At 36.8% G+C, this 22,848-nt stretch overlaps 1 protein-coding gene across 3 annotated transcripts in view; it reads right to left on the bottom strand.

Annotated features, from left to right (window-relative positions):
• Positions 1-22,848, bottom strand: part of Pfk (ATP-dependent 6-phosphofructokinase) — a 120,967-nt gene that overhangs the window by 41,183 nt on the left and 56,936 nt on the right. For all 3 annotated transcript variants that reach the window (XM_069848089.1, XM_069848088.1, XM_069848087.1), the window contains exons 8-9: positions 19,121-19,311; positions 18,444-18,531 (exon numbers count right to left, since the gene is read on the bottom strand). In XM_069848089.1, the coding sequence (XP_069704190.1) occupies positions 18,444-18,531; positions 19,121-19,311 (279 nt within the window). The remainder of the gene's footprint in view (positions 1-18,443; positions 18,532-19,120; positions 19,312-22,848) is intronic.

Below are 22,848 nucleotides of genomic sequence, written 5' to 3'. Positions count from 1 at the left end.
GAAACTGCCTATTGAAGGATGCACTTGATGGAATGGGGGAAGAGTTCGGGACAGAAGAAGATATCAGATGATAGACGACATTAAGGTATATGAATCATATGCGGAGACAAAGAGAAAGGCAGAAAATAGGAAAGCTTGAAGAATGCTGGGTTTGCAGTGAAAGACCTGCAATTTGGCAGCACACTATGTATGTATGTATATATGTATGTATGTATGTATAGTATGTCTCTCCCTATCTCTTACAATGCAAGTTTCTTCTAGTGTTATTTATTTCTGTAACAACTAAGAATGCCATTATCTGTACTGTCAAAAGTAATTCGTGTAGGTATCTGTAAGCCCTAAGGGCGGGTGCACACAGAATCAGATGCGGCGCGACGCGACATTTTGTCTCGTGGTACTTGTCTCCCATTGATTTCTTATGATGTGGTGCACACAGAATCAGACGCGGCGTGACGGTCACGAGCAGCCACAAGGAGACACGAAGAGACAACATCGAATGAATGCTAGAAGTTCGTCGCGAGGAGACTGTCTGATAGCTGCAGTGTACTGCGCATGCGTTAGTAGTGGCTATGATTGCACGCTTTCCTTATCTACAAAAAATACTATTGTTGTGTAGTGCACATTATTCATGATGGAGCTCGATGCGGATAAATTAGTTGATTTAGTACAGGAAAGATACATTCTGTACAATCTTTGAAACAATATCACGAGAATAATGTGGTTTCTGAAAATATGTGAAAAATTGCAAATGAGATGAAAGCACCAGGTGAATAATAATTTATAATAATAACACTGCGTAACAAATGTTAACATTTTTTTTTGCACTAGGCATGTGATATATGTTTTCTATATAATTTGAGCCTCCTGAATACGAATATGACAATAAAACAGTCAGTTGGTTACGGTTTTTGAGAAATTTTGGAATTTATATCTATTCAAAATATTGTTTTATATAATGACAATAAGGCTAAATATTCACTGTTCAGAAGATTACAGCTTTCTTTTTCTGCATTTTCTTTTACACTGGGCATCAAGTACATCACGAGCTAAAGTCCAACAATAGTCTGCTAGCATACTGTACTCCATTGTCCTTTGTATCTTCTTTCCATAGTTGAAATTTCTTGATGGAAGCGCTCATCATGCTCATCACTGAAATCGTACAATTCTCGGGAAAAAAAGTCAAGATGTGAGTGAAGGAAGTGAATTTTCAGGGAAATTTTACAACCCCTTGTTTCATACGCCAACAGTAAATTTTTCACTAGTTCTTCATAGTTCTCACTTCTACAGTTATCAAAAAAATTAATTCAACCTCCTTGAATGCAATCCAGGCAGCTCTCTCTTTTCCTTCCAGCAAAGATTCGAAGTGATTGTCCTTCATTATTTCTCTAATTTGTGGTCCATTGAGAACTCCCTCTTTTATTTTTTAATCACTAATAGTAGGAAATGTTAAGGAATGCGCGCTGGTCCAAGTCCTCATGGAGGAAGAAATTTTCTCATGAAATTTCGGCCAGTGTATGGGACCGGTGCCCACCCAGCATCGTGATGCACTTGGGGAGACACGATAGGTAGCGAAATCCGGTTACGCAAACCAGCTATAATGGCCGGGGGCTCATCGTGCTAACCACACAATACCTCCATTCTAGTTGGATGATCGTCCACCTCTGTTTTGGCATGTGGACGTGAGGCCAGCAGCCGGCTGGTCGGTCTGGGCTCTTTACGGGGTGTAGCGCCACGGATTATTAATAGCAGGAAATTTTTCCTGGATATTTTTAAATGCTTCAGTTTTATAATTTATCCCTTTAACAAAATTCTTCATTAACCCTGACTTATTGTGTAAAAGGGGTAAAATTACTTCGCTTTGAGGTACAAGGGGTTGATATATAATATTTTTCTTCCTTGGCTCTAGTGATTGTCGTTTCATTTTATAATGTTTATCTCGAGTGCGAGTCCACACCTGTAGAGTAACGGTCAGCGTGTCTGGCCGCGAAACCAGGTGGCCTGGGTTCGAATCCCGATTGGGGCAAGTTACCTGGTTGAGGTTTTTTCCGGGGTTTTCCCTCAACCCAATACGAGCAAATGCTGGGTAACTTTCAGTGCTGGACCCCGGACTCATTTCACCGGCATTATCAGCTTCACTTCATTCAGACACTAAATAACCTAGATGTTGAAAAAGCGTCGTAAATAATAAAATATTTCGAGCGCGACTGTCCAATTCGTACAGAAAGCAGCAAAATTTTGTGTAGCCTAATTGCATTCCAAAAAGCAATGCTACAATCTTCAAATCCGCACATATAAACCATTCATACTTTGAATATTATCATTAAAGCACACTTTAAAGAAATACACGTCTTACACAGAATATTAACACCACGGAAATCTACTGGTAAACTGCGAACCTGTTTATTCCCCTCCAAATGGAACCGAAAAGGGTAATAAAACAATTTCCGCTTCTAGAAGTGGTTTTGACATGGTGATATATTGCAAAATTAAAGCTCATCGTGAAAGAAATGCACATCTCAAGTAAAATCAGGTAAACTCAAGTGAATTTATACCGCGAACCTGTTTCACTCCTTCGAAATAGACTCGTAGAAGGGCAATAAAATAATTTCCCTTTCTACAAGTGCTTCTAACATGGTGCCCTACTTATACTAATATTGTTTTCACATAATGGTTCTTCACATTTGTATTGTGCATCTCGAAAACCCGAAGTGATGGAACATTTTGCTTGTTATTTAATTCAGGAGGTCGAAATTAGTAAAAATTTGTTAGTTTTATGTCTGGCGCAAAATGACTGTTGACCAGTGTAATTTGTAGTAAGCCTAATTCTCTGCTCTATACTATCACTCATTATTGATTTAATATATTATTTTTCTTTGTTGTGAGTCGTGAAGTAGTCATAAACATAAAAAAATTACGTTTGTGCAGTACATTTTAATTTTAAGACTCTTTCAATCGTATAGAGTTTTAGGAGCTTGCGTCCTTAGGAAATAATAAGCAAATACAATAGAATTTTTCATATAGACAGTCCTCTATTATTGACGCCATTTTCTAGCCTAGGCCAGTTTTCCAAACCTACACAGCCAGCAAATCAGTTGTTGCAAGCAGACAGTTTTAAGCTGTCGCGAGGCATTGTAAAGCGGAGCGGGTCATACATAGACGCCTCACTGAAGTAGTGTTGCCCCAAATCAGGAACGAGCAGTTCGGTTTCCACCCTGGTCGTTCCACTACACTCCAGGTACTCCACATGACGGAGGACATTACCTGGGCTATGAGCACAAAGTGTGTAATAGCTGCAGCTTACCTGGACATTGAGCGATCATTCGACAAGGTTTGGCATGAGGGACTCCTCGTTAAGTTACTGGGCATGGGAGTCCCAGATGGAATGATACGCCTCATTTCTAACTACCTCCGAGGCCGTACATTCAAAACCCATGTAGGCACTAGTTTCTCCACCCCCCGTGAAATTCACGCAGGAGTCCCACAGGGTTCTATTATCGGGCCCATACTTTTCAATATATTCACTAATGACCTCCCGTTTCACTATATCCACGGCAGAAGTAGTCATCTGTATATCTATCCAGACGACACTGCCCTCTTGGCGATGGGCAAAATCTATAGATTAGCATCCCGTAGATTGCAGTCGATCTTAGATCACCTCCAGCTGTGGTTCCATGACTGGAGAATCAAGGTCAATGTAGAGAAATGTCAGGTCATACTCTTTTCACTAAGAGCGAGGCTCGAAGACATACCACCACCACCACCCACACTTTTCGGACAAGAAATGCCGTGGATGAACCAAATTAAATATTTAGGGATCATTATGGACTCTCATCTCACCTTCTGAGATCACATCCAATCCCTTCTTCGTAAGGCCAACGGGCTGATAGTTAGACACTATCCCATTCTGGTGGCCTTAACTCCTGACAACCTGGGGGTAGGACTTACTATGTATAAGGCCCTCATTCACTCTGTCATTACCTATGCCGCACCCGCATGGGGGTTTGCGGCAGTGTCCCATCTCCGTAAACTCCAAGTTATCCAAAACCAGGTGATTCGACTCATTACCCATCTCCCCTGGGTCGCCTCGAGAAGAAAGTTCCATGATGAACTAGAGTTGCCAACCATAGACGAGTTCATTGCTCGACTGGCTAGGAACCTGTATGCGGAAGCTCGTGCTAACCCCAACCCCCTCATATCTGGTCTCAGCCAGTATGATCCTAGGTTACGGCGTAGACACCAGACAGGTCCATTAGCTATACTATTGAGACAGGACAGGGAGGCTGGCGTTACACCCAGGTTTTGGTAGCCACGACTCAACTCCATGAGACTCCTTGGATAGTGCAACCGCTTTAAAATGACCTTGTCTTAACTGGGCTAAACAAAATCCCTCCCTAACAATATCTACATTTGTTGATCGATGGAACTATCATAGAGCCAATGGGCTAGTATATATTCATCGATTCATAGAGTCATTCTACCTAAGAGTCTCTGAAATTGAGACAACTCTCCTGCCTAAGGTTTTTCCGTGGTTTTCCTAAGGCGCTAAGACAAATGTCGGGATGAGCCCTAAAAGAAATGGGCCACGGACCTGCACTCATATCCCCATGAATCTCCCTAATTACTCTAAATTAATTAATAATTACATCTCTCCCCTCTCTTCGTAATTGAGTCACCATAAAGCCAAATGGCTGGTCTCTAAATTGAGATGATTCAACAAGGCTCATGACAACAATCACCTCCTACATAATAACCAAATTGGCTAGTCTCTTATATGAGACAACTCATCCTGCCTAAGGTATTCGTGGTTTTCCTAAGGCGTAAGACAAATGTCGGGATGAGTCCTATAAGAAATGGGCCAAGGACCTATATGCCCTTCCCCATATATATTCCCCTTTTCTTGTAAACGACGTATGCCCTAGTTCAGAACCTATAAATTGTCTATTAAATGTACGAGGTCACTCAATCGCAATTTGAAAGGGCAGGGACCTCTCAAATTGCAGATTTAGATTTCACGGCGCTTCTTCCGACGGCCTTCACATGCCTTGTCATCGAACAACAGATGACAGCGTCTTGCCATCCTAACAGCAAACATCAGCCATCTCCTCCTTGCCCCGTCCCGTTATCACTTGATCAAATCTCCGTCCCCCTCGCGTATGTGGTACCTAAGAGGCTACGTCCAATTTCGGCTTCCCCTTCAAAATTTTCTAGAGTTCCTTCAGTGGAGCAGCGTAACCCGGAGTGAGACTAGTGGCCAACAGGCTTGGAGCTCACATATTTAGTTTTGTACAGCCCCCAACCCCTTGCAAGGACGCGTTTTGCGTACCTTTTCAATTTGTCCTCACAATTCTCTTTCGATTTTTCGATTTTTTCGATTTGTAAAGCAAAACGTAGCGTTGTGCCGCGCCGTGTCGCATCTGATTCTGTGTGCACCCGGCCTAACAGTTCTATTTGAAGAAGTTTTCAATTGTAAAACAATTTCGTAAATCTCAATTTTATGGAGAAACCTTAAGTCTGTATTTATCTTTATTTCATAACCACTGATTAAAATAACTGCAAGACCTACCGGAGTCCTAACAGGCCATTCACTCTACTACACTCTCAGATCTCTGCTCCACCCAAGTTCTTAGGTTCCATTGCCTCTCTGTAAAGTGACAGAGTGCTGCTAACTGACCACATTCCTCAGCACAACAATTTAACTTCACAACCCTTTCTCACTCCAATATCTTAACAAAAAGTGGGTTCACAAACAGATTAGCACACATTTCACTAAGAATGGAAACAACCATAAAGAAAACGATTTACTTTTTGTGCAGTCAAAAACACAGAACACTCTGAGTACATGAAGAATTATTATGCTCCATTTGACAAAATGTTCGTGCAGTACACATTTGGTACATATGCAGAATACATGTCAATATATGTTGGTATACTTTTTATAGTGTAACCATAATGGAGAGTGCCATAATTAGCTACAAAATTTTTCATGTTTATATGGAATGTCAGTAGTAATATGAATATAGATGAACTATGGGAGAATCTTAGGATGTGCATACACAAGACTGCTGAGGAAACAATTGGGAAAAAAGGTAAGGTTCAGAGGAATGAATGGTTTGATGAAGAATGTCAAATAGCAATGCAAAATAAGAACAGGAGTTATATTAAAATGATTGATAGGAATACAAGACAGAACAGACGGGAATATGAGGAAAATAGAAGACATACTCATAAAAGTTTTAGACAAAAGAAGAGGGGATTTTTTAAAGCTAAATTGGCGTGATTCAATGTGCTTATGATAATAAAGAAGCTAAAACATTTTATAGTGAGATTAAGTGCATTAAGAAGGGTTTTAAACCACAGACATATGGTTAAAGATAAGTCTGGTAACTTAATTGGAAATAAAATACAGGTGCTGGGTAGAATTTTATAAGGAACATTTTAGTCATAAGAATATTTTAACCAGAGAAGAGTACCTAGTGGGGAAACACTTACAAAGTGTGGAGATGTATTTAGAACCACTGGATTTAGTAGAGGTTGAAATGGCGATCCACAGAATGAAGAACAATAGGGCACCTGGATATGATCGGATTCCAGTCGAATTTTTTAAATATGGAGGTAATGAGATCAAGAACATTATGCAAAAAATCATCATTAAGATCTGGGAGGAAGAAAGCATCCCTAGTGACTGGGAGTATGGAATTATTAATCCTCTCCATAAAAAGGGAGACACTCTGAGATGTGATAACTATAAAGCGATTTCACTGTTAAATACTGCATATAAGATCATGTCTAACGTGATATAGAATAGACTAAAACCGTACTACGAAGAAATTATTGGGGAATACCAAGGAGGCTTTAGAAGTGGTCAATCTACAACAGATTTGATATTCATTATGAGACAGATGCTTGAGAAATGCTGGGAGGAGAATGTAAAAACACATCATCTCTTCATTGACTTCGAGTCTGCATATGATAGTGTATGGAAAGAGGAATTATGGGATGAGATGTGTTTGTTGGGTTATCCCAAGAAATTGGTTAGACTCTGCTACATTCTGAATAAGAACGTAAGATCTGTAGTCAAAAGGGGGAAGAGTGTATCCAAGGAATTCGAACTTGAGAAGGGATTGAGGCAGGGAGATGCACTTGCTCCCTTGCTTTTCAGCACAGTGCTTGAGATATCAGTACGTAAGGCGAATATACAGGAAAGTGGAACTATCTTTAACAAATGCAGCCAAATCCTAGCATATGCAGATGATGTGGTGATCACGGGTAGGAGAATTCAGGATGTTAAGAAGACATTTGAAAGGCTAGAATATCAAATCAAGAAATTTGGTCTACAGGTGAACGAGGCCAAAACTAAATTTATGACAGTTTTCAAGAATGCAAGGCCAGCTAGACAATTTGAAGAGTTTGGCACCTTTCACTTCGAAATAGTCGATGAATTTGTATATTTGGGATCTACTGTGACTGGTAATAATGACCTTAGAAAGGAAGTTGAGAACAGGATTAAATCGGCCAACAGAGCTTATTATGCACTACTTCCAGCGATTAAGAGCTAGAATGTATTTAGAACTACCAAAATCCAAATGTATAAAACCTTGATTAGAATGGTGGTTTTATATGCCACTGAAACGTGGACTTTGAATGCGGATGTGTGTAAGCGACTCGGGGTGTTCGAGAGGAAGGTACTGAGGAGGATTTTGGGAGCAGTATGTGAAAATGCAAACTGGAGGAAGAGACATAATGATGAATTAATGGCCATCTATGGTGAACTTGATATAGTGTCTACGATTAGACTTAGCAGATTGAGATGGATAGGACATGATGGTAGAATGACGAGCGAAAGGAAGGTATATCAGATATTCCACAGTCAACCAGAAGAGAGAAGGAGGAGAGGAAGACCGAAGAATAGATGGTGGGATTCAGTTCAGGAAGACATGGGGAGGTGCGGAATTAATGGATGGCTACAGTTGGTGAAGGATAGAGCAGCATGGAAGAGGACATTCCAGGAGGCGAAGGCCCACTTTGGGCTGTAGAGCCATGAATGATGATATGGAATGTCAATTCTCAAAATCCTTAATTAAACTATTAAGTTAATTCTTGAAAAATTATTTTCCTTTTTTGGTTTACAGAAGTAAACATACTAACACACAATGTTCATAAAAAATTATCTTACCTTACATAACTTCAGATAAGCAGCATAAAAAACAAATATAACATATCAAAGCACTGAAGTAAAAACTGGAGTATTTTTATATGAGTACATATTGTAATATGTCTACGAAGATAATTTCTTACACAATAATTTCAAGGGAAAAATTGTTCCGGGGCCGGGTATCGATCCCGGGACCTCTGGTTGAACGTACCAGCGCTCTTTCCAACTGAGCTACCCAGGAACTCCACCCGACACCATCTCAACTTTTCCCTTTATATCCACACAACTCACGTGGGCTGACGAAACGCCAGAGACCCACATCGAGTGCACACAATCTCTATGTGACTTGGAATTGTGGTTTTCTGTTAACATACACAGTGACGTATATATTATGCAAATATAGTCTTTCAGGTAAGGCTCCCTGTAAAGCAGATTTGAATAATTTCAAGGGAAAAATTGTTCCGGGGCCAGGTATCGATCCCGGGAAAGACTAGATTTGCACAATTTCTTACACCTTTACTTGCAAATATGTTACACTGTCCAATGATAAAAATAAATATGAATAAGTGCAATGTTCTTTCAAAGTACATTTAATATTTACTGATTTAATATTATGTCTTACAAATAAATTCATAGTTGTCAATACTTAAGACAATGAGTTAACTTATAATATTAACAAGTGTAGTCAAACACAACCATTGTATGGTAGAATATTAACTCAAATTCTGGAGAGACCAAGAGAAACTTTTGGTGGACAAAGACAATGTTTGAGAAAGATTATCGACAGTTATTCCTTTCCTTGTTGTTTGTATTTCACCATTTATCTATTATCAGTTTATCACTATCATGGTGCAATGTAAACAATAAACAATATATATATATATATATATATATATATATATATATATGAATAAATGCAATGCTCTTTCAAAGTTACTGATTTAATACTACGTTTTACAAATAAATAATTCATAGTTTAAAAAAGAATATATATTTTCTTCAGCAATAAATAAATGACTTTAGACAAGTGAAGATAAAGTATACAATTTGATTTTATTTAAATAAATTATAATTAATAATATTCTAATAGAACAAACTGACAATACATTGCAAGTTGTCTTATATAGGCATAATCAAACTCAACCATTATGAGGTAGAATTTCATTCATTTCATTTCATTTAGTGCCGAGTCCTCGGCCTCACTTCATTTCACCCCCTTTGGTTTGATTACCTGGTTAGTTTTTTCCGAGGTTTTCCCCAACCATAAGGCAAATGCCAGGTAATCTTTTGGCGAATCCTCGGGCCTCACCTCATTTCACTACATCTCACCAAAATATTGTGTAAAATTGTAAAATTTTGTAAAATTTGGACTTGTTCCATATCTTAAAGCTTCATTGCTAATGTAAGATCTATGGAATATAATAAATGAAGTGAAGAAAAAACTGCAAACACAGCTTTCTCCAATCTTTCCTATTTTCTGCCTTCCTCTTTGTTTCCTCATATGATCCAATGATCCATATATCTTAATGTTTATCATCTGATATCTTCTTCTACCCTGAACTCTTCTCCCGATCACCATTCCATCCAGTGCATCCTTCAGTAGGCAGTTTCTTCTCAGCCAGTAACCCAAGCAATTCCATTTCCTCTTCTTGATTAGTTTCAGCATCGTTCTTCCTTCACCCACTCTTTCCAACACAGTTTCATTTCTTATTCCGTCTGTCCACTTCACACGTTCCATTCTTCTCCATATCCACCCACGTTTCAAATGCTTCTATCCAATTCTCTTCACTTCGTCGTAATGTTCACGTTTCTGCCCCATACAATGTCACACTCCATACAAAGCACTTCATTAGTCTCTTCCTTAGTTCTTTTTCCAGAGGTCCGTAGAAGATGCTCATTTTTCTATTAAAAGCTTCCTTGGCCATTGCTATTCTCCTTTTGACTTCCTGGCAACAGCTCATGTTAATGCTTATAGTACACCCCAAGTATTTGAAGCAGTCCACTTGCTCTACTGCCTCATTTAGAATTCGCAAGTTTATCTTCTGTATTTCTGTTCCTAAGATCATGCTCTTCGTCTTATTTGCATTTATCTCTATCCTATACTGCTCACAGCTGTCGTTTAGCTTCAGTAACATATCCTTTAGTATCATTTCCTCTTCTGCTAACAACGTCATATCATCAGCAAATCTTATGAATTTTATTCTTCTTCCTCATACTATCACTCCTCCCATGTTTTGAAAACAGTTCTTTACTAAATCCTCCAAATGTTGAATAGGGTAGGTGATAAAGGACATTCTTGACGTACTCCTCTCCCAATTTCACTTCTCTCTGACATTTCTTCTCCTATCCTGACTTTGACTCATTGTTTCATATAAAGATTACTGAACAGTCTTCTCTTTTTCCAATCTACACCAATTTTCTTTAGGATCCCCATCAGTTTATTCCAATCCACTGTGTCAAAAACGTTTTCTAGGTCCACAAATATTACATATACTTCTTTATTCTTCTCTAGGTATCATCTTTCGCCGATTGTTCATAGCAGTCCAACTGCATCTCTCGTACCTTTTCCCTTCCTGAAGCCAAACTGCTCTTCTTCCAACTGTTCTTCCATCTTAGAAAATAAACGTCGATTCAGTATTTGCAAGAGAATCTTTGCCGCATGCGATATTAGACTGATAGTCCTGAACTCCTTACATTTCTTGGAATTATTTTTCTTCGGTTTTGGAATCAATACTGTCTCTAAAATCTTCAGGCCATTCGCCTTTCTTATATATTTCGTTGCATAATGATAGAATTTGCCCCTTGTCTTCACCCAAGCATTTCACTAGTTCACAATGAGGATTCCATCAACTCCTGGTGCTTTCCAATTCTTCATTTCCTTAAGCGCTAGTTCAACTTCTTCTCTTAAGACAGAAAATCGTGAGGTAGAATATTGATTCAAATTCTGGAGAGACCAAGAAGAACTTTTGGTGGGCAAAGACAATGTTTGGGACAGATTTTCGCGGGTTATTCCTTTTCCCCCTTGTTTGTATTTCACCATTTATCCATTATCACTATCATGGTGCTATGTAAATTCGTCTACATGTGATATCAGAGACAATATCTCAGATGACAAAGTGATATGCAGTTTTGGCACATTTAGAGTGACCAATTCCCGTATTTGAGCTAATATTTTGGAATCCTCATGGTCCCCACATTGGTCTCCAAATACTCCTGTATTTTTCTTTATCAATCATGATCACTCTGATTACCAATGTTTTAACGCAGTCTAATAATAATAATAATAATAATAATAATAATAATAATAATAATAATAATACCCGCCAAATATATTTGGATATAAACTGACATTAATATCGATAGTTTAGCAGGTACCAATCAATACAATTCTGTTCTGGTGATAGTGTAATCTTTCATATTACTGTATGCACATACCTATGATTAATGTGAACTAAATAATATAAACAATTTTATCTCGACTAGATAATGTCATTATTTAACTAATTTTTCTCACCAGAAGTAATTGATAAATTACTACAAATTGGTTTAAGAGGCCATTACTTGCTTTCAGCCATCTGATGATTAATTTATTTTTAAAATTCAATTAATATAACTATTTGTTGAAATTCTGTTAAACTGATAGTCTTGTATGGAAAATGTTGTTGTTTTCTAATGCCAGGCGTTTCACAATAAAGTCATTTGACCTCTTGAACTCCAATATTTTTCAAAGATATTATCATGGCCAGCCACTGAAGCACAGATTTTGAGGTGCTCGGAATCCATTTCTTGGTTCGAGTTACACAATGGGCAGTTAGGGGCCTGATATATTCCAATTCTATGCAGGTGTTTGGCCAAACAATCATGGCATGTTGCCAATCAAAATGCAGCTACAGACGATTTTCGTGGTAAATTAGGAATTAACTGTGGATTATCATGCAGAGAGTTCCATTTTTTCCCTTGAGATTGTGTTATCAAATTTTGTTTGTTGAAGTCTAAGTATGTAGATTTAATAAATCTTTTCACAGAGTAATACATAGATTTAGTAACAGGTCTGTAAGTAGCAGTGCTGCCCTTCTTTGCTAAAGCATCAACATTCTCGTTTTCCAGGATTCCACAGTGGGATGGTATCCATTGGAATACAATTCTTTTATTGAGTGATATTAATAGAGAGAGCATTTTAGTTATTTCTGCTGTTTGAGAATGAAGGTGTGTGTTTAGAGACTATTGATAGAATAGCTGCTTTGGAGTCTGACAATATAACTGCATTCTTAAATGTATTGATGTGGCATAGAAGATTCTTGAGACTTTCACTTATTGCAATGATTTCTCCATCAAAACTTGTTATTCCGTACCCAAGAGATCTATAAAGTAGCACGTAACACCTGCACCGGCACCTTGTTCTCTGGAGATAAAGGATCCGTCAGTGTATAAATGAAGCCAGTTTTGTGGAGGGTACCTAATATTAATTGTCTCTAAAGACAATTGTCTTAGTATTTCAGTATTTACTTCTGATTTCAGTATTTCTTCTGTTAAATTTAGATTATATTCTATATTTAACAGAGTTAAAGGGTTTGGTTTAATTTGTAAGTTTTCTTTTAAATTCGGGATATTGATTTTCTGTTTTAATTCTTGAACAATGGATATGAAACTTTTTTGAGTTTTCAATCTACAGAGAGGACTGTATGAATGCCAATTGTTTCCTGGTAATCTGATAAGTTTTTCATATTGAATCAGTGCTTTTTCTTCTATTGTCATTTTGATGCTGTTAATATTAGTGAGGAATCTCATAGAATCTATTGGAGTTGTTTTGATTCCACCAGTAATGAGTCTGAGAGATTGGTTTTGAACATATTCTATTTCGTTTATGAAAGGTGAATTAATTAAAATTTCTCCGCAGTATGTCAGCACTGGCTGTATAAACATTTTGTATGTGGTGTTCAAAGTATTCCTAGAGCATCCCCATTTCTTTCCTGCTAGTCTTTTTAGAAGGGAGGAGCTTTTTCAGAAAATGGCTGCTCCATGTTAACTTACTATCGAAAATAACTCCAAGATATTTGGATTCACAAGTCCTAAGAAGGTATTGGCCATTGTATTGGATAATGAATTCTCTTTCTTTTTTACCAAGTGAAAATATTTGGTAGTTACTTTTGCTTAAATTGAGTATCATCAAATTTGATGTATTCCATTCATGTAGTTGATTTAGAGCTTTAAGAGCAGAATTTTGAATTTTGTCTCTATGTCTGTAAGATCTGGAAGTCCACAAAACTATATCATCTGCAAATAGCGCTGTTTTCATGTTTGATTCCTCTAATAGGGAGGGTAAGTCATTTATATAATTATTGAATAAAGTTGTGCTGAGGACAGCGCCCTGAGGTAGACCTCGATATGTTTGTAACTAGAAAGTGAGTTATTGAATTTAGTGGCAATGAATCTTTGACTAAGGAATTCCGATATCCATCTGAACATATTGCTGGAGATACCTAATTTCTGGAGTTTTAGTAATAATTTTTTTCTCCAAACAGAGTCATATGCTAACTGAAAGTCAATAAATATTGCCAAGGTATCTTCTTTCTTGTTAAAACTGTCTTTTATTTCTTGGCCGAGGCGTATGACTTGTTCATTGGTAGAGTGTAGTTGTCGAAAGCCGGTCTGTCTTGGTGATAAAAGATTTTGGGATTCTAAATACCAAGTTAATCTGTTGGAGATCATGGACTCCATGGTTTTTGCTATCATGCTTAATAGTGCTATTGGTCGATAACTATTATCATGAGCAGGTTTCCCTTTTTTGTGAATTGGTACAATGATTGCTTTTTTCCAAGCTGCAGGAATTGAGGTGTTCCATGATAAATTGAAAATGGATAAAAGTACAGACTTGGCTTTTTCCCCCAGATGTTTAAAAAATTCGGAATGAATGTTGTCGGGGCCAGGAGATTTCTTGGTTTTTAAATTTTGTATAGCTATAGTTAATTCTTTGGAAGTAAAATTTTGATGAAATATTTCAGGTTTTGTACTAGTAATATTGTTTTTATTATTTTTATGTAATTCTCTTTTGATAAATTTATCAGTTTTTTTTATATTGGGATGTAATCTGTGAGAGTTTGAGTAGTGTTTATTAAATGCGTTTGCTATATCTCTACTATCTGTTAGCATTTTGTTATTATGAATAATAGGTTGCTAGTATTTTCCTGTGTATTGGAAATATTCTTCAGAAATTTATATGTTTTTGCACTATCGGTTCTGTAATTAATATTTTCAATAAATTTATTAAAACTGTTCTTTTTTGCTATTATGATTGCTTTTTTAAGAATGGCAGTCTTCTTCCTCCAATCTTGAGTATCTTCTGGTGTTTTGCTATGTTCTGCTTTGGTTCTTGCTTTATCTCTATCTTGTTTCAATAAATTCAGGTTTTCTATCCAGAATGGGGTGTATTTTTTTGGTTTGCCTCGTGGAATGTGCTTTTTTTGGAATTTTAAGAATAGATTCACAGAAATATTTGTTCAATCTATCTGGGTTTGTATTTTCCATTAGTGGTGTGTTGAGCTTGAGGTGTTCGTCTAGTTCTGTTGTAAATAGTTTCCAATTCGCTTTCTTAAAGTTCCATGTTGTTTTGTTATTGGAGGGTTTTTTTCTTCGGTTTTGGTGGAGGTGGATAGAAACAATGATGACTCTATGGCCATCCAGGGTCTTCAATTATTTTTTTCTTGGTTTCGTGATGGATATCTGATGTTACTAGTAATAAGTCTGGATTTGTACCAGAACCAGAATAATGCATGAAAGTAGGGGGATCTTCTTTTCTGTAGACAAGTTCTGCGGTTGTAGTATTTCAGAGTAATACATAGATTTAGTAACAGGTCTGTAAGTAGCAGTGCTGCTCTTCTTTGCTAAAGCATCCACATTCTCGTTTTCCAGGATTCTACAGTGGGATGGTATCCATTGGAATACAATTCTTTTATTGAGTGATATTAATTGAGAGAGCATTTTAGTTATTTCTGCTGTTTGAGAATGAAGGTGTGTGTCTGGATTTGTACCAGAACCAGAATAATGCATGAAAGTAGGGGGATCTTCTTTTCTGTAGACAAGTTCTGCAGTTGTAGTATTTAGAAGATCCATGATCATTTTTCCAGCTTGGTTTACATTATTGTAGCCCCAAAGTTGGGAGTGGGCATTAAAGTCACCAATTATGATAGTTTTAGGTTGTATATGAAACAAAGTTAGATCAAGGGGATTATTAGGTGGGTTATAGGCACTGTAGATTTTGAAATGTTGTTGATTTTTCCATACTTCAATTCTTATTAGTTCTAATTTGTCTTGATTATCCATTTCTTTTATGATTTGGAAATTTGTAATTAATTTCTTTGATGTACCTGCGAGAATGCCACTACTGATCTGTCTACCTTTGGGCAAGAGTTTCATATTAAAACCTTTAAAATTAAAATATTTTAATTGGTCAGCATTAAGGTTTGCTTCTTGAATAAGGAAGATATCTACATTATTATCTGAGAATACACTGGCTAGTTCAGTCTTCTTGGCTGATGTTATACCACCAGCATTCCATTGTATGATGTTTAGTTGATTCTGTACCATTAAAGTAGTCTCCGCCAGGAGATCTGACTGGGGGACTATTTTACCTCCGGATAATTTTACCTTAATGGTACTCATTTTATATTGGAGTGAAAATGGCAATTTGTAGCCGATTTAAGTAAACATATTTTAACGTTTTGGTGGCTACTTCATTCACATACAACCCCCAGAATGTCTGGAGGACCACACCTGCTGTTGGTCGACGGGTCCACTGGACCTAGCTGGGAGATCTTGTTGATCACCAGCTTTCCCTCCTTAAGCCACTGAAGGACGATTTTAGTGCCATAGCAGGTCAGCACTAGGAACAGAAAAGTAGAAAGAGGAGGAAGGAAAGGGAAATGAACCCCTAGGCCTCGAATGCTCTAATGCCATCGGGGTCAAAGAAAGTAAGAGTTCAGTCAGAGGACTGGATAGGAAAGGGTAAAGAGGGAATTAGGTATTGAATAGAGGAAAATTATATCAAATTCAGTCATTAACTCATCAAGCTGACCAGTGCTAATTGATGAGTAGCCCCTCCCTTTAGTTCAGGTCGTAAAATTATGTTTACTAACAGCTGCACCACGGGAAGGTAGGGATGGGACATTGTTTGTCCAGGTTGGTTCCTTAAAACCTTTAATGGGAAGGATTAATGGCTCTCCCCCCTGTATCCGACAGATACCCTTTTGCAGCCTTTGTATGGAAAATATAAACATTCTTTCAACGAGTCTAGGCTTCACACTCCCAAAAAATTGCACTAAAATTTGTCGTGACCAAGTCTCTCGCATTTTTGTGATTGGTCACCCTAGATACATTACACAAAAATTAGGATTCTTAAGTTAAAACAATACATTTAAAAAATGTCTGTGAGGGTACATGGGGATTATTCTTACAATTATCAAGAATCACGTTTGTACAGACACTTATGATAAAGTGTGGTTTCATCTCAGTGGTTGAATGAATAGTAAAAATAACTATTATTGGAGTAAGGAAAATTGACATGAGATGTTGGAAAATTTGAGTACAAAAAATTCGCAAGAGATGTTGAAAAACTGAAATATACTATGTGATCAGTGCTTGCAAAATTGAATTCCCACTTTTTGAAGAGAGAAAATGTTCTAGAAATGTTACCTTATTAATGAGTTCATTTTCTTGCCAAAATGATCCTGGAAGAAAGTGATTACGCACATTTTATCAAGGATAGCGCCATTCACACATCACCAATTATTATGCAGTTCTCGATGGCACATGGTGGTGCATGAGGAAAACTTTCACCCAATCACAAAAAGCAATACTAACCAGTTTGGGGGCATGCTGGTTTCCATTATGAACACATTTTCTTTGATACTTTGGCCCACAAAATCTTTTGGTGATTAGCATTTCAAACCAATACACTTCAAAACAGCTGTGTTTACTGAACTTGTCAGTTTGAATCCCATATTTATACAATGTATACTTCCCCATAAAATTGTACAATATGGCCAAGGGAGTCTTGTTCCAATAATATTTCAAGACCTTCATAATCGTTTAGTTTTTTGCAAATGAACTGTGTTTCCTTAGTCTGATTTTGACCCCTACTCTCTCAAAGACATTCCTTAACCATTATGTCAAAATTAAAGTGGCTGTTCTCTTGAGCAGTGAAAATTTTCTAAGTCCCTTCGGATGAGCATGCAGTTCACTATCGTAAACCTCTGTGCGCCATTTTAGTTAACTCCATAATACAAGATGCTGATTTGGGCTACCTCCACAGCATGCTTCGAATCTCCATAGAGAATTTTTTGTTTTGTCCTTTCTTTTACAACTTCTTTTAGTGTAATATAATCAAATAATTTTGCTTATGCTAATTCAGGTTACTTACAGACAATTACAAAATTGGTGAAAATTTGTGATTGCAATTGCAGGAAATCAGAATATATTTTGTCACCAGAATTATGGTTTTTCTTCTTGTTTACAATTATTACGTTCAGGCCCTGATGATCACGGATTTACTGTAGATTAGTATAATAATCATATTCTCTGTAGCATAACTTGCAATTAATTATTGCCAATTATTTAACTGTCAACATATTTACTGAATGTTACTTAGGCAATAGAATGCAAAGCAGCAGGGATTAATAAAATAATTAACACAGTTTTTAATATGAAAGCCCCTAATTGTAGTCTTTAGTGTTACTTCCATCTAGTGTCAAAAGTTTCTATTAACGCGAAAAAAATAATAAAGCGAAAAGTATTCTAAGGATTAAAAAATGCGAAAACCTGTTATATTTTCACTGATCCATTTAAAAGACAACAAAAAAAAAAGTTTAGTAACTCCACGAAAATTTGAACTTACAACCTCACGAAATCTTAGCTATCGCTCTACAAACTACGCTAAGAGTTTTACTGCAGGCAGAATGACATTGTAACAAGCAATGGTCATACTCCACTTGAGAACCTGTTATTATACAGTATATAATATTTATCTTAAAATATTCACTGTTTAAACACTCTGAATGATCTGTCTGTTTTAAATCTCGTATACGAATTATTTTCTTGGAAGATTTTAGTGATTAATAGTTGTGTTCCCCATCATAACTACTAGAAGAATATATGCAATCTTTTGAACAAAGCCTGTGCTCACAGAAATACCCGATTCAAACTTGGTCTCAGATGTTGGCCACTTTCATTTTGACCAAGCGTACATCACTATTGGAATTATCCCCTTTCCAAGCATGTAACATTCAGATAAACTTACAGATGGCCGATTTACATCTTCACTTGTTGCCTTAGGAGGTTTCAGTCTTGTGAGCATCTTGTATGTCTCCAAGTTACGAACGAAACTCCTGTGGAATTAACAAAAACATTATGTTAAGTTGGGACAAGAATGATTGGGCGCATGGTATTTTATAAGCATCTCTCAGATGCACATGTGCTTGCGCAAACCTTAGACACTATGTCCACAATATGCTTAAAATAGTATTTGGAATTTGCAGTGAACATAGATGGTGTTAGGTAGATGCGGCATTAACCAGGAAACTCTGGTAGGCCTAGTGCCCACCCTTCTGTACTCCGACTCTACATAAAAATGTAAGGCTCGGGTTAAACTTGTTTCAGAACACTTTCAACCTAACGTAATTATACTAATTAATGCTCATATTTAATATTAGAACTATTTTTTTTTCTTGGTCAAAAATGATCTATCTCCATAACAATTTCAATAGTGTAGGGCAACAAAGATAGATGCTGTCCACCTTTAAATTCAGTTTTTCATGAAATTCTCATGGTCAATATTCCATATAGAAACTAATTTTTGAAACCTTAGAGAGGAAATATATGAGTTTTCGTGTATAATATCATGATAAATATATACGACCTTTCATTATTCCATGAAGACTTTAAGAACTATGAGGCTGGCTGAAGATGAATACTCACTTGCCACGTAACTGTACGGCATTTTCCCAATCCTTATTCGCCATAGCTTTAGTAACTGCTTTCGTCTTCTCTACACACTCCATTAAGGGCAACCGTACAGCCTGATTCCCATCTAATGAGACAACACAAGACTCAGTCTCTGGTGTGGCTTCCATGAGTGCCATTACGGCTTCTGCACCCATTCGACAACCCTACCAGTGAAACAACACATCAGCAAAGAAGACCCCAGATAAATTATATTTAAATTATCACGTTCAAATAATATTTTAAATACTGCACTGTTCATGGAATTACGTAACTTATTACAAATGTGAAATACTTACAATATGCTTTCTGGAGAATAAGAAATATGGTATTAACACGTCAATGCTAACTTATTGTCCAGTGCTTGTAATTTGACCAATTCATAGCAATGAATAAATAAATAATAGTAATAGTAATAGTAATAATAATAATAATAATAATAATAATATAATAATAATGATAATAATAATAATAATAATAATAATAATAATAAATACTAATCACGAATAACAGTTGATTTTCAATGTCTGCACTGCTGCTGGTATGGTTACTACAATTCATATCGAATTTTGGTTCTCTATGTACATTGCCTAAATTTCTCCCTACCTGAAGCCTTTCTTTTTTTTACACTCTGTGGTTTAGTAATTCAATTTAAGTGCATCCAGAAGTGATTTACTAGGAGTCTCTAGACTGTTAGTCTCAAGAATTCAACTTCCAAAGTGAAGCAAATGCAGGACGGAAATTATTATCCTCAGTTATAAGGAAGAGAATGATAACTAGCGTGGCTGAAGTTTAACACTGTGTTTAAACATATGTGAAATTTAATAAGAAAGTACTGGTAATGTTGCCATGATATTGTAAAAATTGAAATGTAGAAAATAGAGTAAAATAAAAAGTTGAGGGCACTGAGATTCGATCTGGACTCTCTCACACACTAGTATATATTGCTATCCATTAAAGCACATTGTCTTGCTGCAAATGAGCTGCTATTGGAAGGTAGCCATGAAGCTTGACAATAACACAGTTTAAAAAAATTATCGTTTGGACTGACTCCGTCTATAACACTGATTTATTTCACTGGTCGACAAGGTTTTCTTCACAAGAAATCTGATTAGTGATTCTAGTGTAGCTTTTCATACTGAATTCAGATATGTAGTCAGAATTTTTCCATCAGGCACAGTTTTTTTGTGACAGCTACTTTTTAAAATCGGATTTTAGCATTTTCTTTGACCTGTCATAGGAATCGTTACCTCATATGTAGCGATTTTATCCAAGCTGTATTTAAGGAAATGATTTGTAATATTATGCTGAAGCACCATAAAACAATCCTGTGCAGGTTCATTCATGTTTGGACATGCTCAGACCTGTTCATCTGGCATTGTGATGTGTCAGTATCGAGCAGGCCGTGAGTTTGTTCAGTAGTGAAATAGTTCCTTCCTTTCTTTTCGGAAGTGTATTGTGTATGTAGTGTTTTAGTGCTTAGTGTTGTTCATTATGCCAAGAAAGTGTGTAAATCATGTAGACAGTTTCTGCTATATTTGTGGTGAGGTGACCTTCAAGTCTCAGAGGCGACATTTGACCCCACTTGTAAAGAAGTGTTATCAACTTTACTTTGGCTGTCAGGCTGGTGATTTTGATAAGAGCTGGGTCCCAAATACATGCTGTGTTTCGTGTGTTAGATTGCTGACTGGATGGAAAAAGGGTACACATCATAAGCCAATTGCAATTCCTATGATTTGGAGGGAACCGAAGGATCATTTAAGTGATTGTTATTTCTGTTTGACATATATTACAGGAATCACATTTAAAACAAAACATACAGTTAAGTATCCTAATTTGAAATCTGCAATAAGACCTGTCTTACACAATGAACAGTTCCTTGTACCAGTATATGCTGATACGACCTTAGGTAATAACTCTGATTCTGACCTAACTGAAACTGAAAATGCTTCAGATGAAAATAAAAATGATCCTACATTTGAAGCCAATACCTGTTCATCAGAACCATACTTTCCCAATCAGAAAGACCTTAATGACCTGATTCGGGATTTAAATCTGTCTAAACAGGAAGCTGAAGGTTTAGCTTCCAGACTCAAAGGGTGGAATCTACTCCAAAAAGACATAAGAATATGTAGTTATCGTGGCCACCATAGTGATTTCAAGGACTGCTTCTCTGAAGAAAATGGTATTGTGTTCTGTAATGATATTTGTTCAGTTATGGAAACTCTTGGGCTTCAACACCGGCCAGATGAGTGGTGACTATTCATAGATTCGTCTAAAGTTAGTTTGAAGGCTGTGCTGCTACATATTGGCAATGAACTTCCATCAATACCTGTAGCGCATGCCGCTGATATGAAAGAGACATATCAAAATATGAAAGTAATTCTAGAGAAAATACAATATGGAAAATATGAATGGTATATCTGTGGTGATTTAAAGGTCATTGCTTTATTGCTTGGTTTGCAACTTGGGTTCACCAAATTTTGCTGTTTTTTGTGCCTCTGGGACAGCAGAGATAGGAAGTCTCACTATGTTACAAAATCATGGCCTAAACGTGAATCTCATATCCCTGGCCAGAAAAATGTGTCATATGTCCCTTTAGTGAATCCTGAAAAAATATTGTTACCTCCATTGCATATTAAGTTAGGAGTAATGAAAAATTTTGTCAAAGCTATGGATAAACAGTCTGATGGATTCTTGTACTTGAAATCGAAATTCCCCAAAGTCAGTGATGCTAAACTGAAAGAAGGAATTTTTATAGGACCACAAATCCGGTCATTAATGGGTGATGATCATTTCGAAGGACTGTTAAATCCACTGGAGAAAGCAGCCTGGCAGTCTTTCAAAAGTTTATGTTTCAATTTTCTTGGAAACCATAAAGCAGAAAACTATCGTGACATAGTGACTGATCTTCTGCATTCTTATAAATCTATGGGATGCAACATGTCTTTAAAAATTCACTTCTTGGACTCTCACTTGGACTTCTTCCCCGAAAATCTTGGAGCTGTCAGCGATGAGCACGGTGAGCATTTTCATCAGCAAATTTCTACTATGGAAAAGAGGTACCAAGGCAAGTGGAGTTCCAATATGCTGGCTGACTACTGCTGGACCAAGAAGAGAGACGTTCCAGATGCAAAATATGCCCGAAAATCACTATCTACCACTTGCTAGGTAAGTCAGAATGAGTAGTTATAATGTTGAGTTTGATAGCTAGTTACAGATTTTTTTAGAATATTATAAAAATTCAAATGAATATCACAAAAAACTCCTGCCCGATGGGGAAAAACTGAAATTATATTTGAATTCAGCACGAAATATTCTTCTAGAAAATGTTATTTTACTTCTTGTGAAAGAAAAAAAGTTCATTTTTGTCGACTAGTGATTCCTTTCCTTTTAAAATCCTACGATTTGATATGGGCCTAATTAATACACTTATATCGCAACTTTCTTTTTGTAAGCACTATCACAGGTCCATTACCTCAATGACTGAAAACAGAAAATGTGTCAGTGCGGACCATTTTCCAACTCACTGTATTATGAACTCTCTAATTTGTATTGTGTGTGTGTGATTCAGAACAACATAGACAATGCTTAATATGTTGTGCGGGACGGCAAACTGATCATTTTTCAAGAGAAATGCATGGTTTGGGCGCTGTGGGGCATCAAAGTTTCTTTGGACTAATTTTCATGTCCTAATAGTTATA

Source organism: Periplaneta americana, chromosome 15, assembly GCF_040183065.1.
Source record: "Periplaneta americana isolate PAMFEO1 chromosome 15, P.americana_PAMFEO1_priV1, whole genome shotgun sequence".
Lineage (NCBI taxonomy): Eukaryota > Metazoa > Arthropoda > Insecta > Blattodea > Blattidae > Periplaneta > Periplaneta americana.
This window is presented reverse-complemented; position numbering and strand designations above follow the sequence as displayed.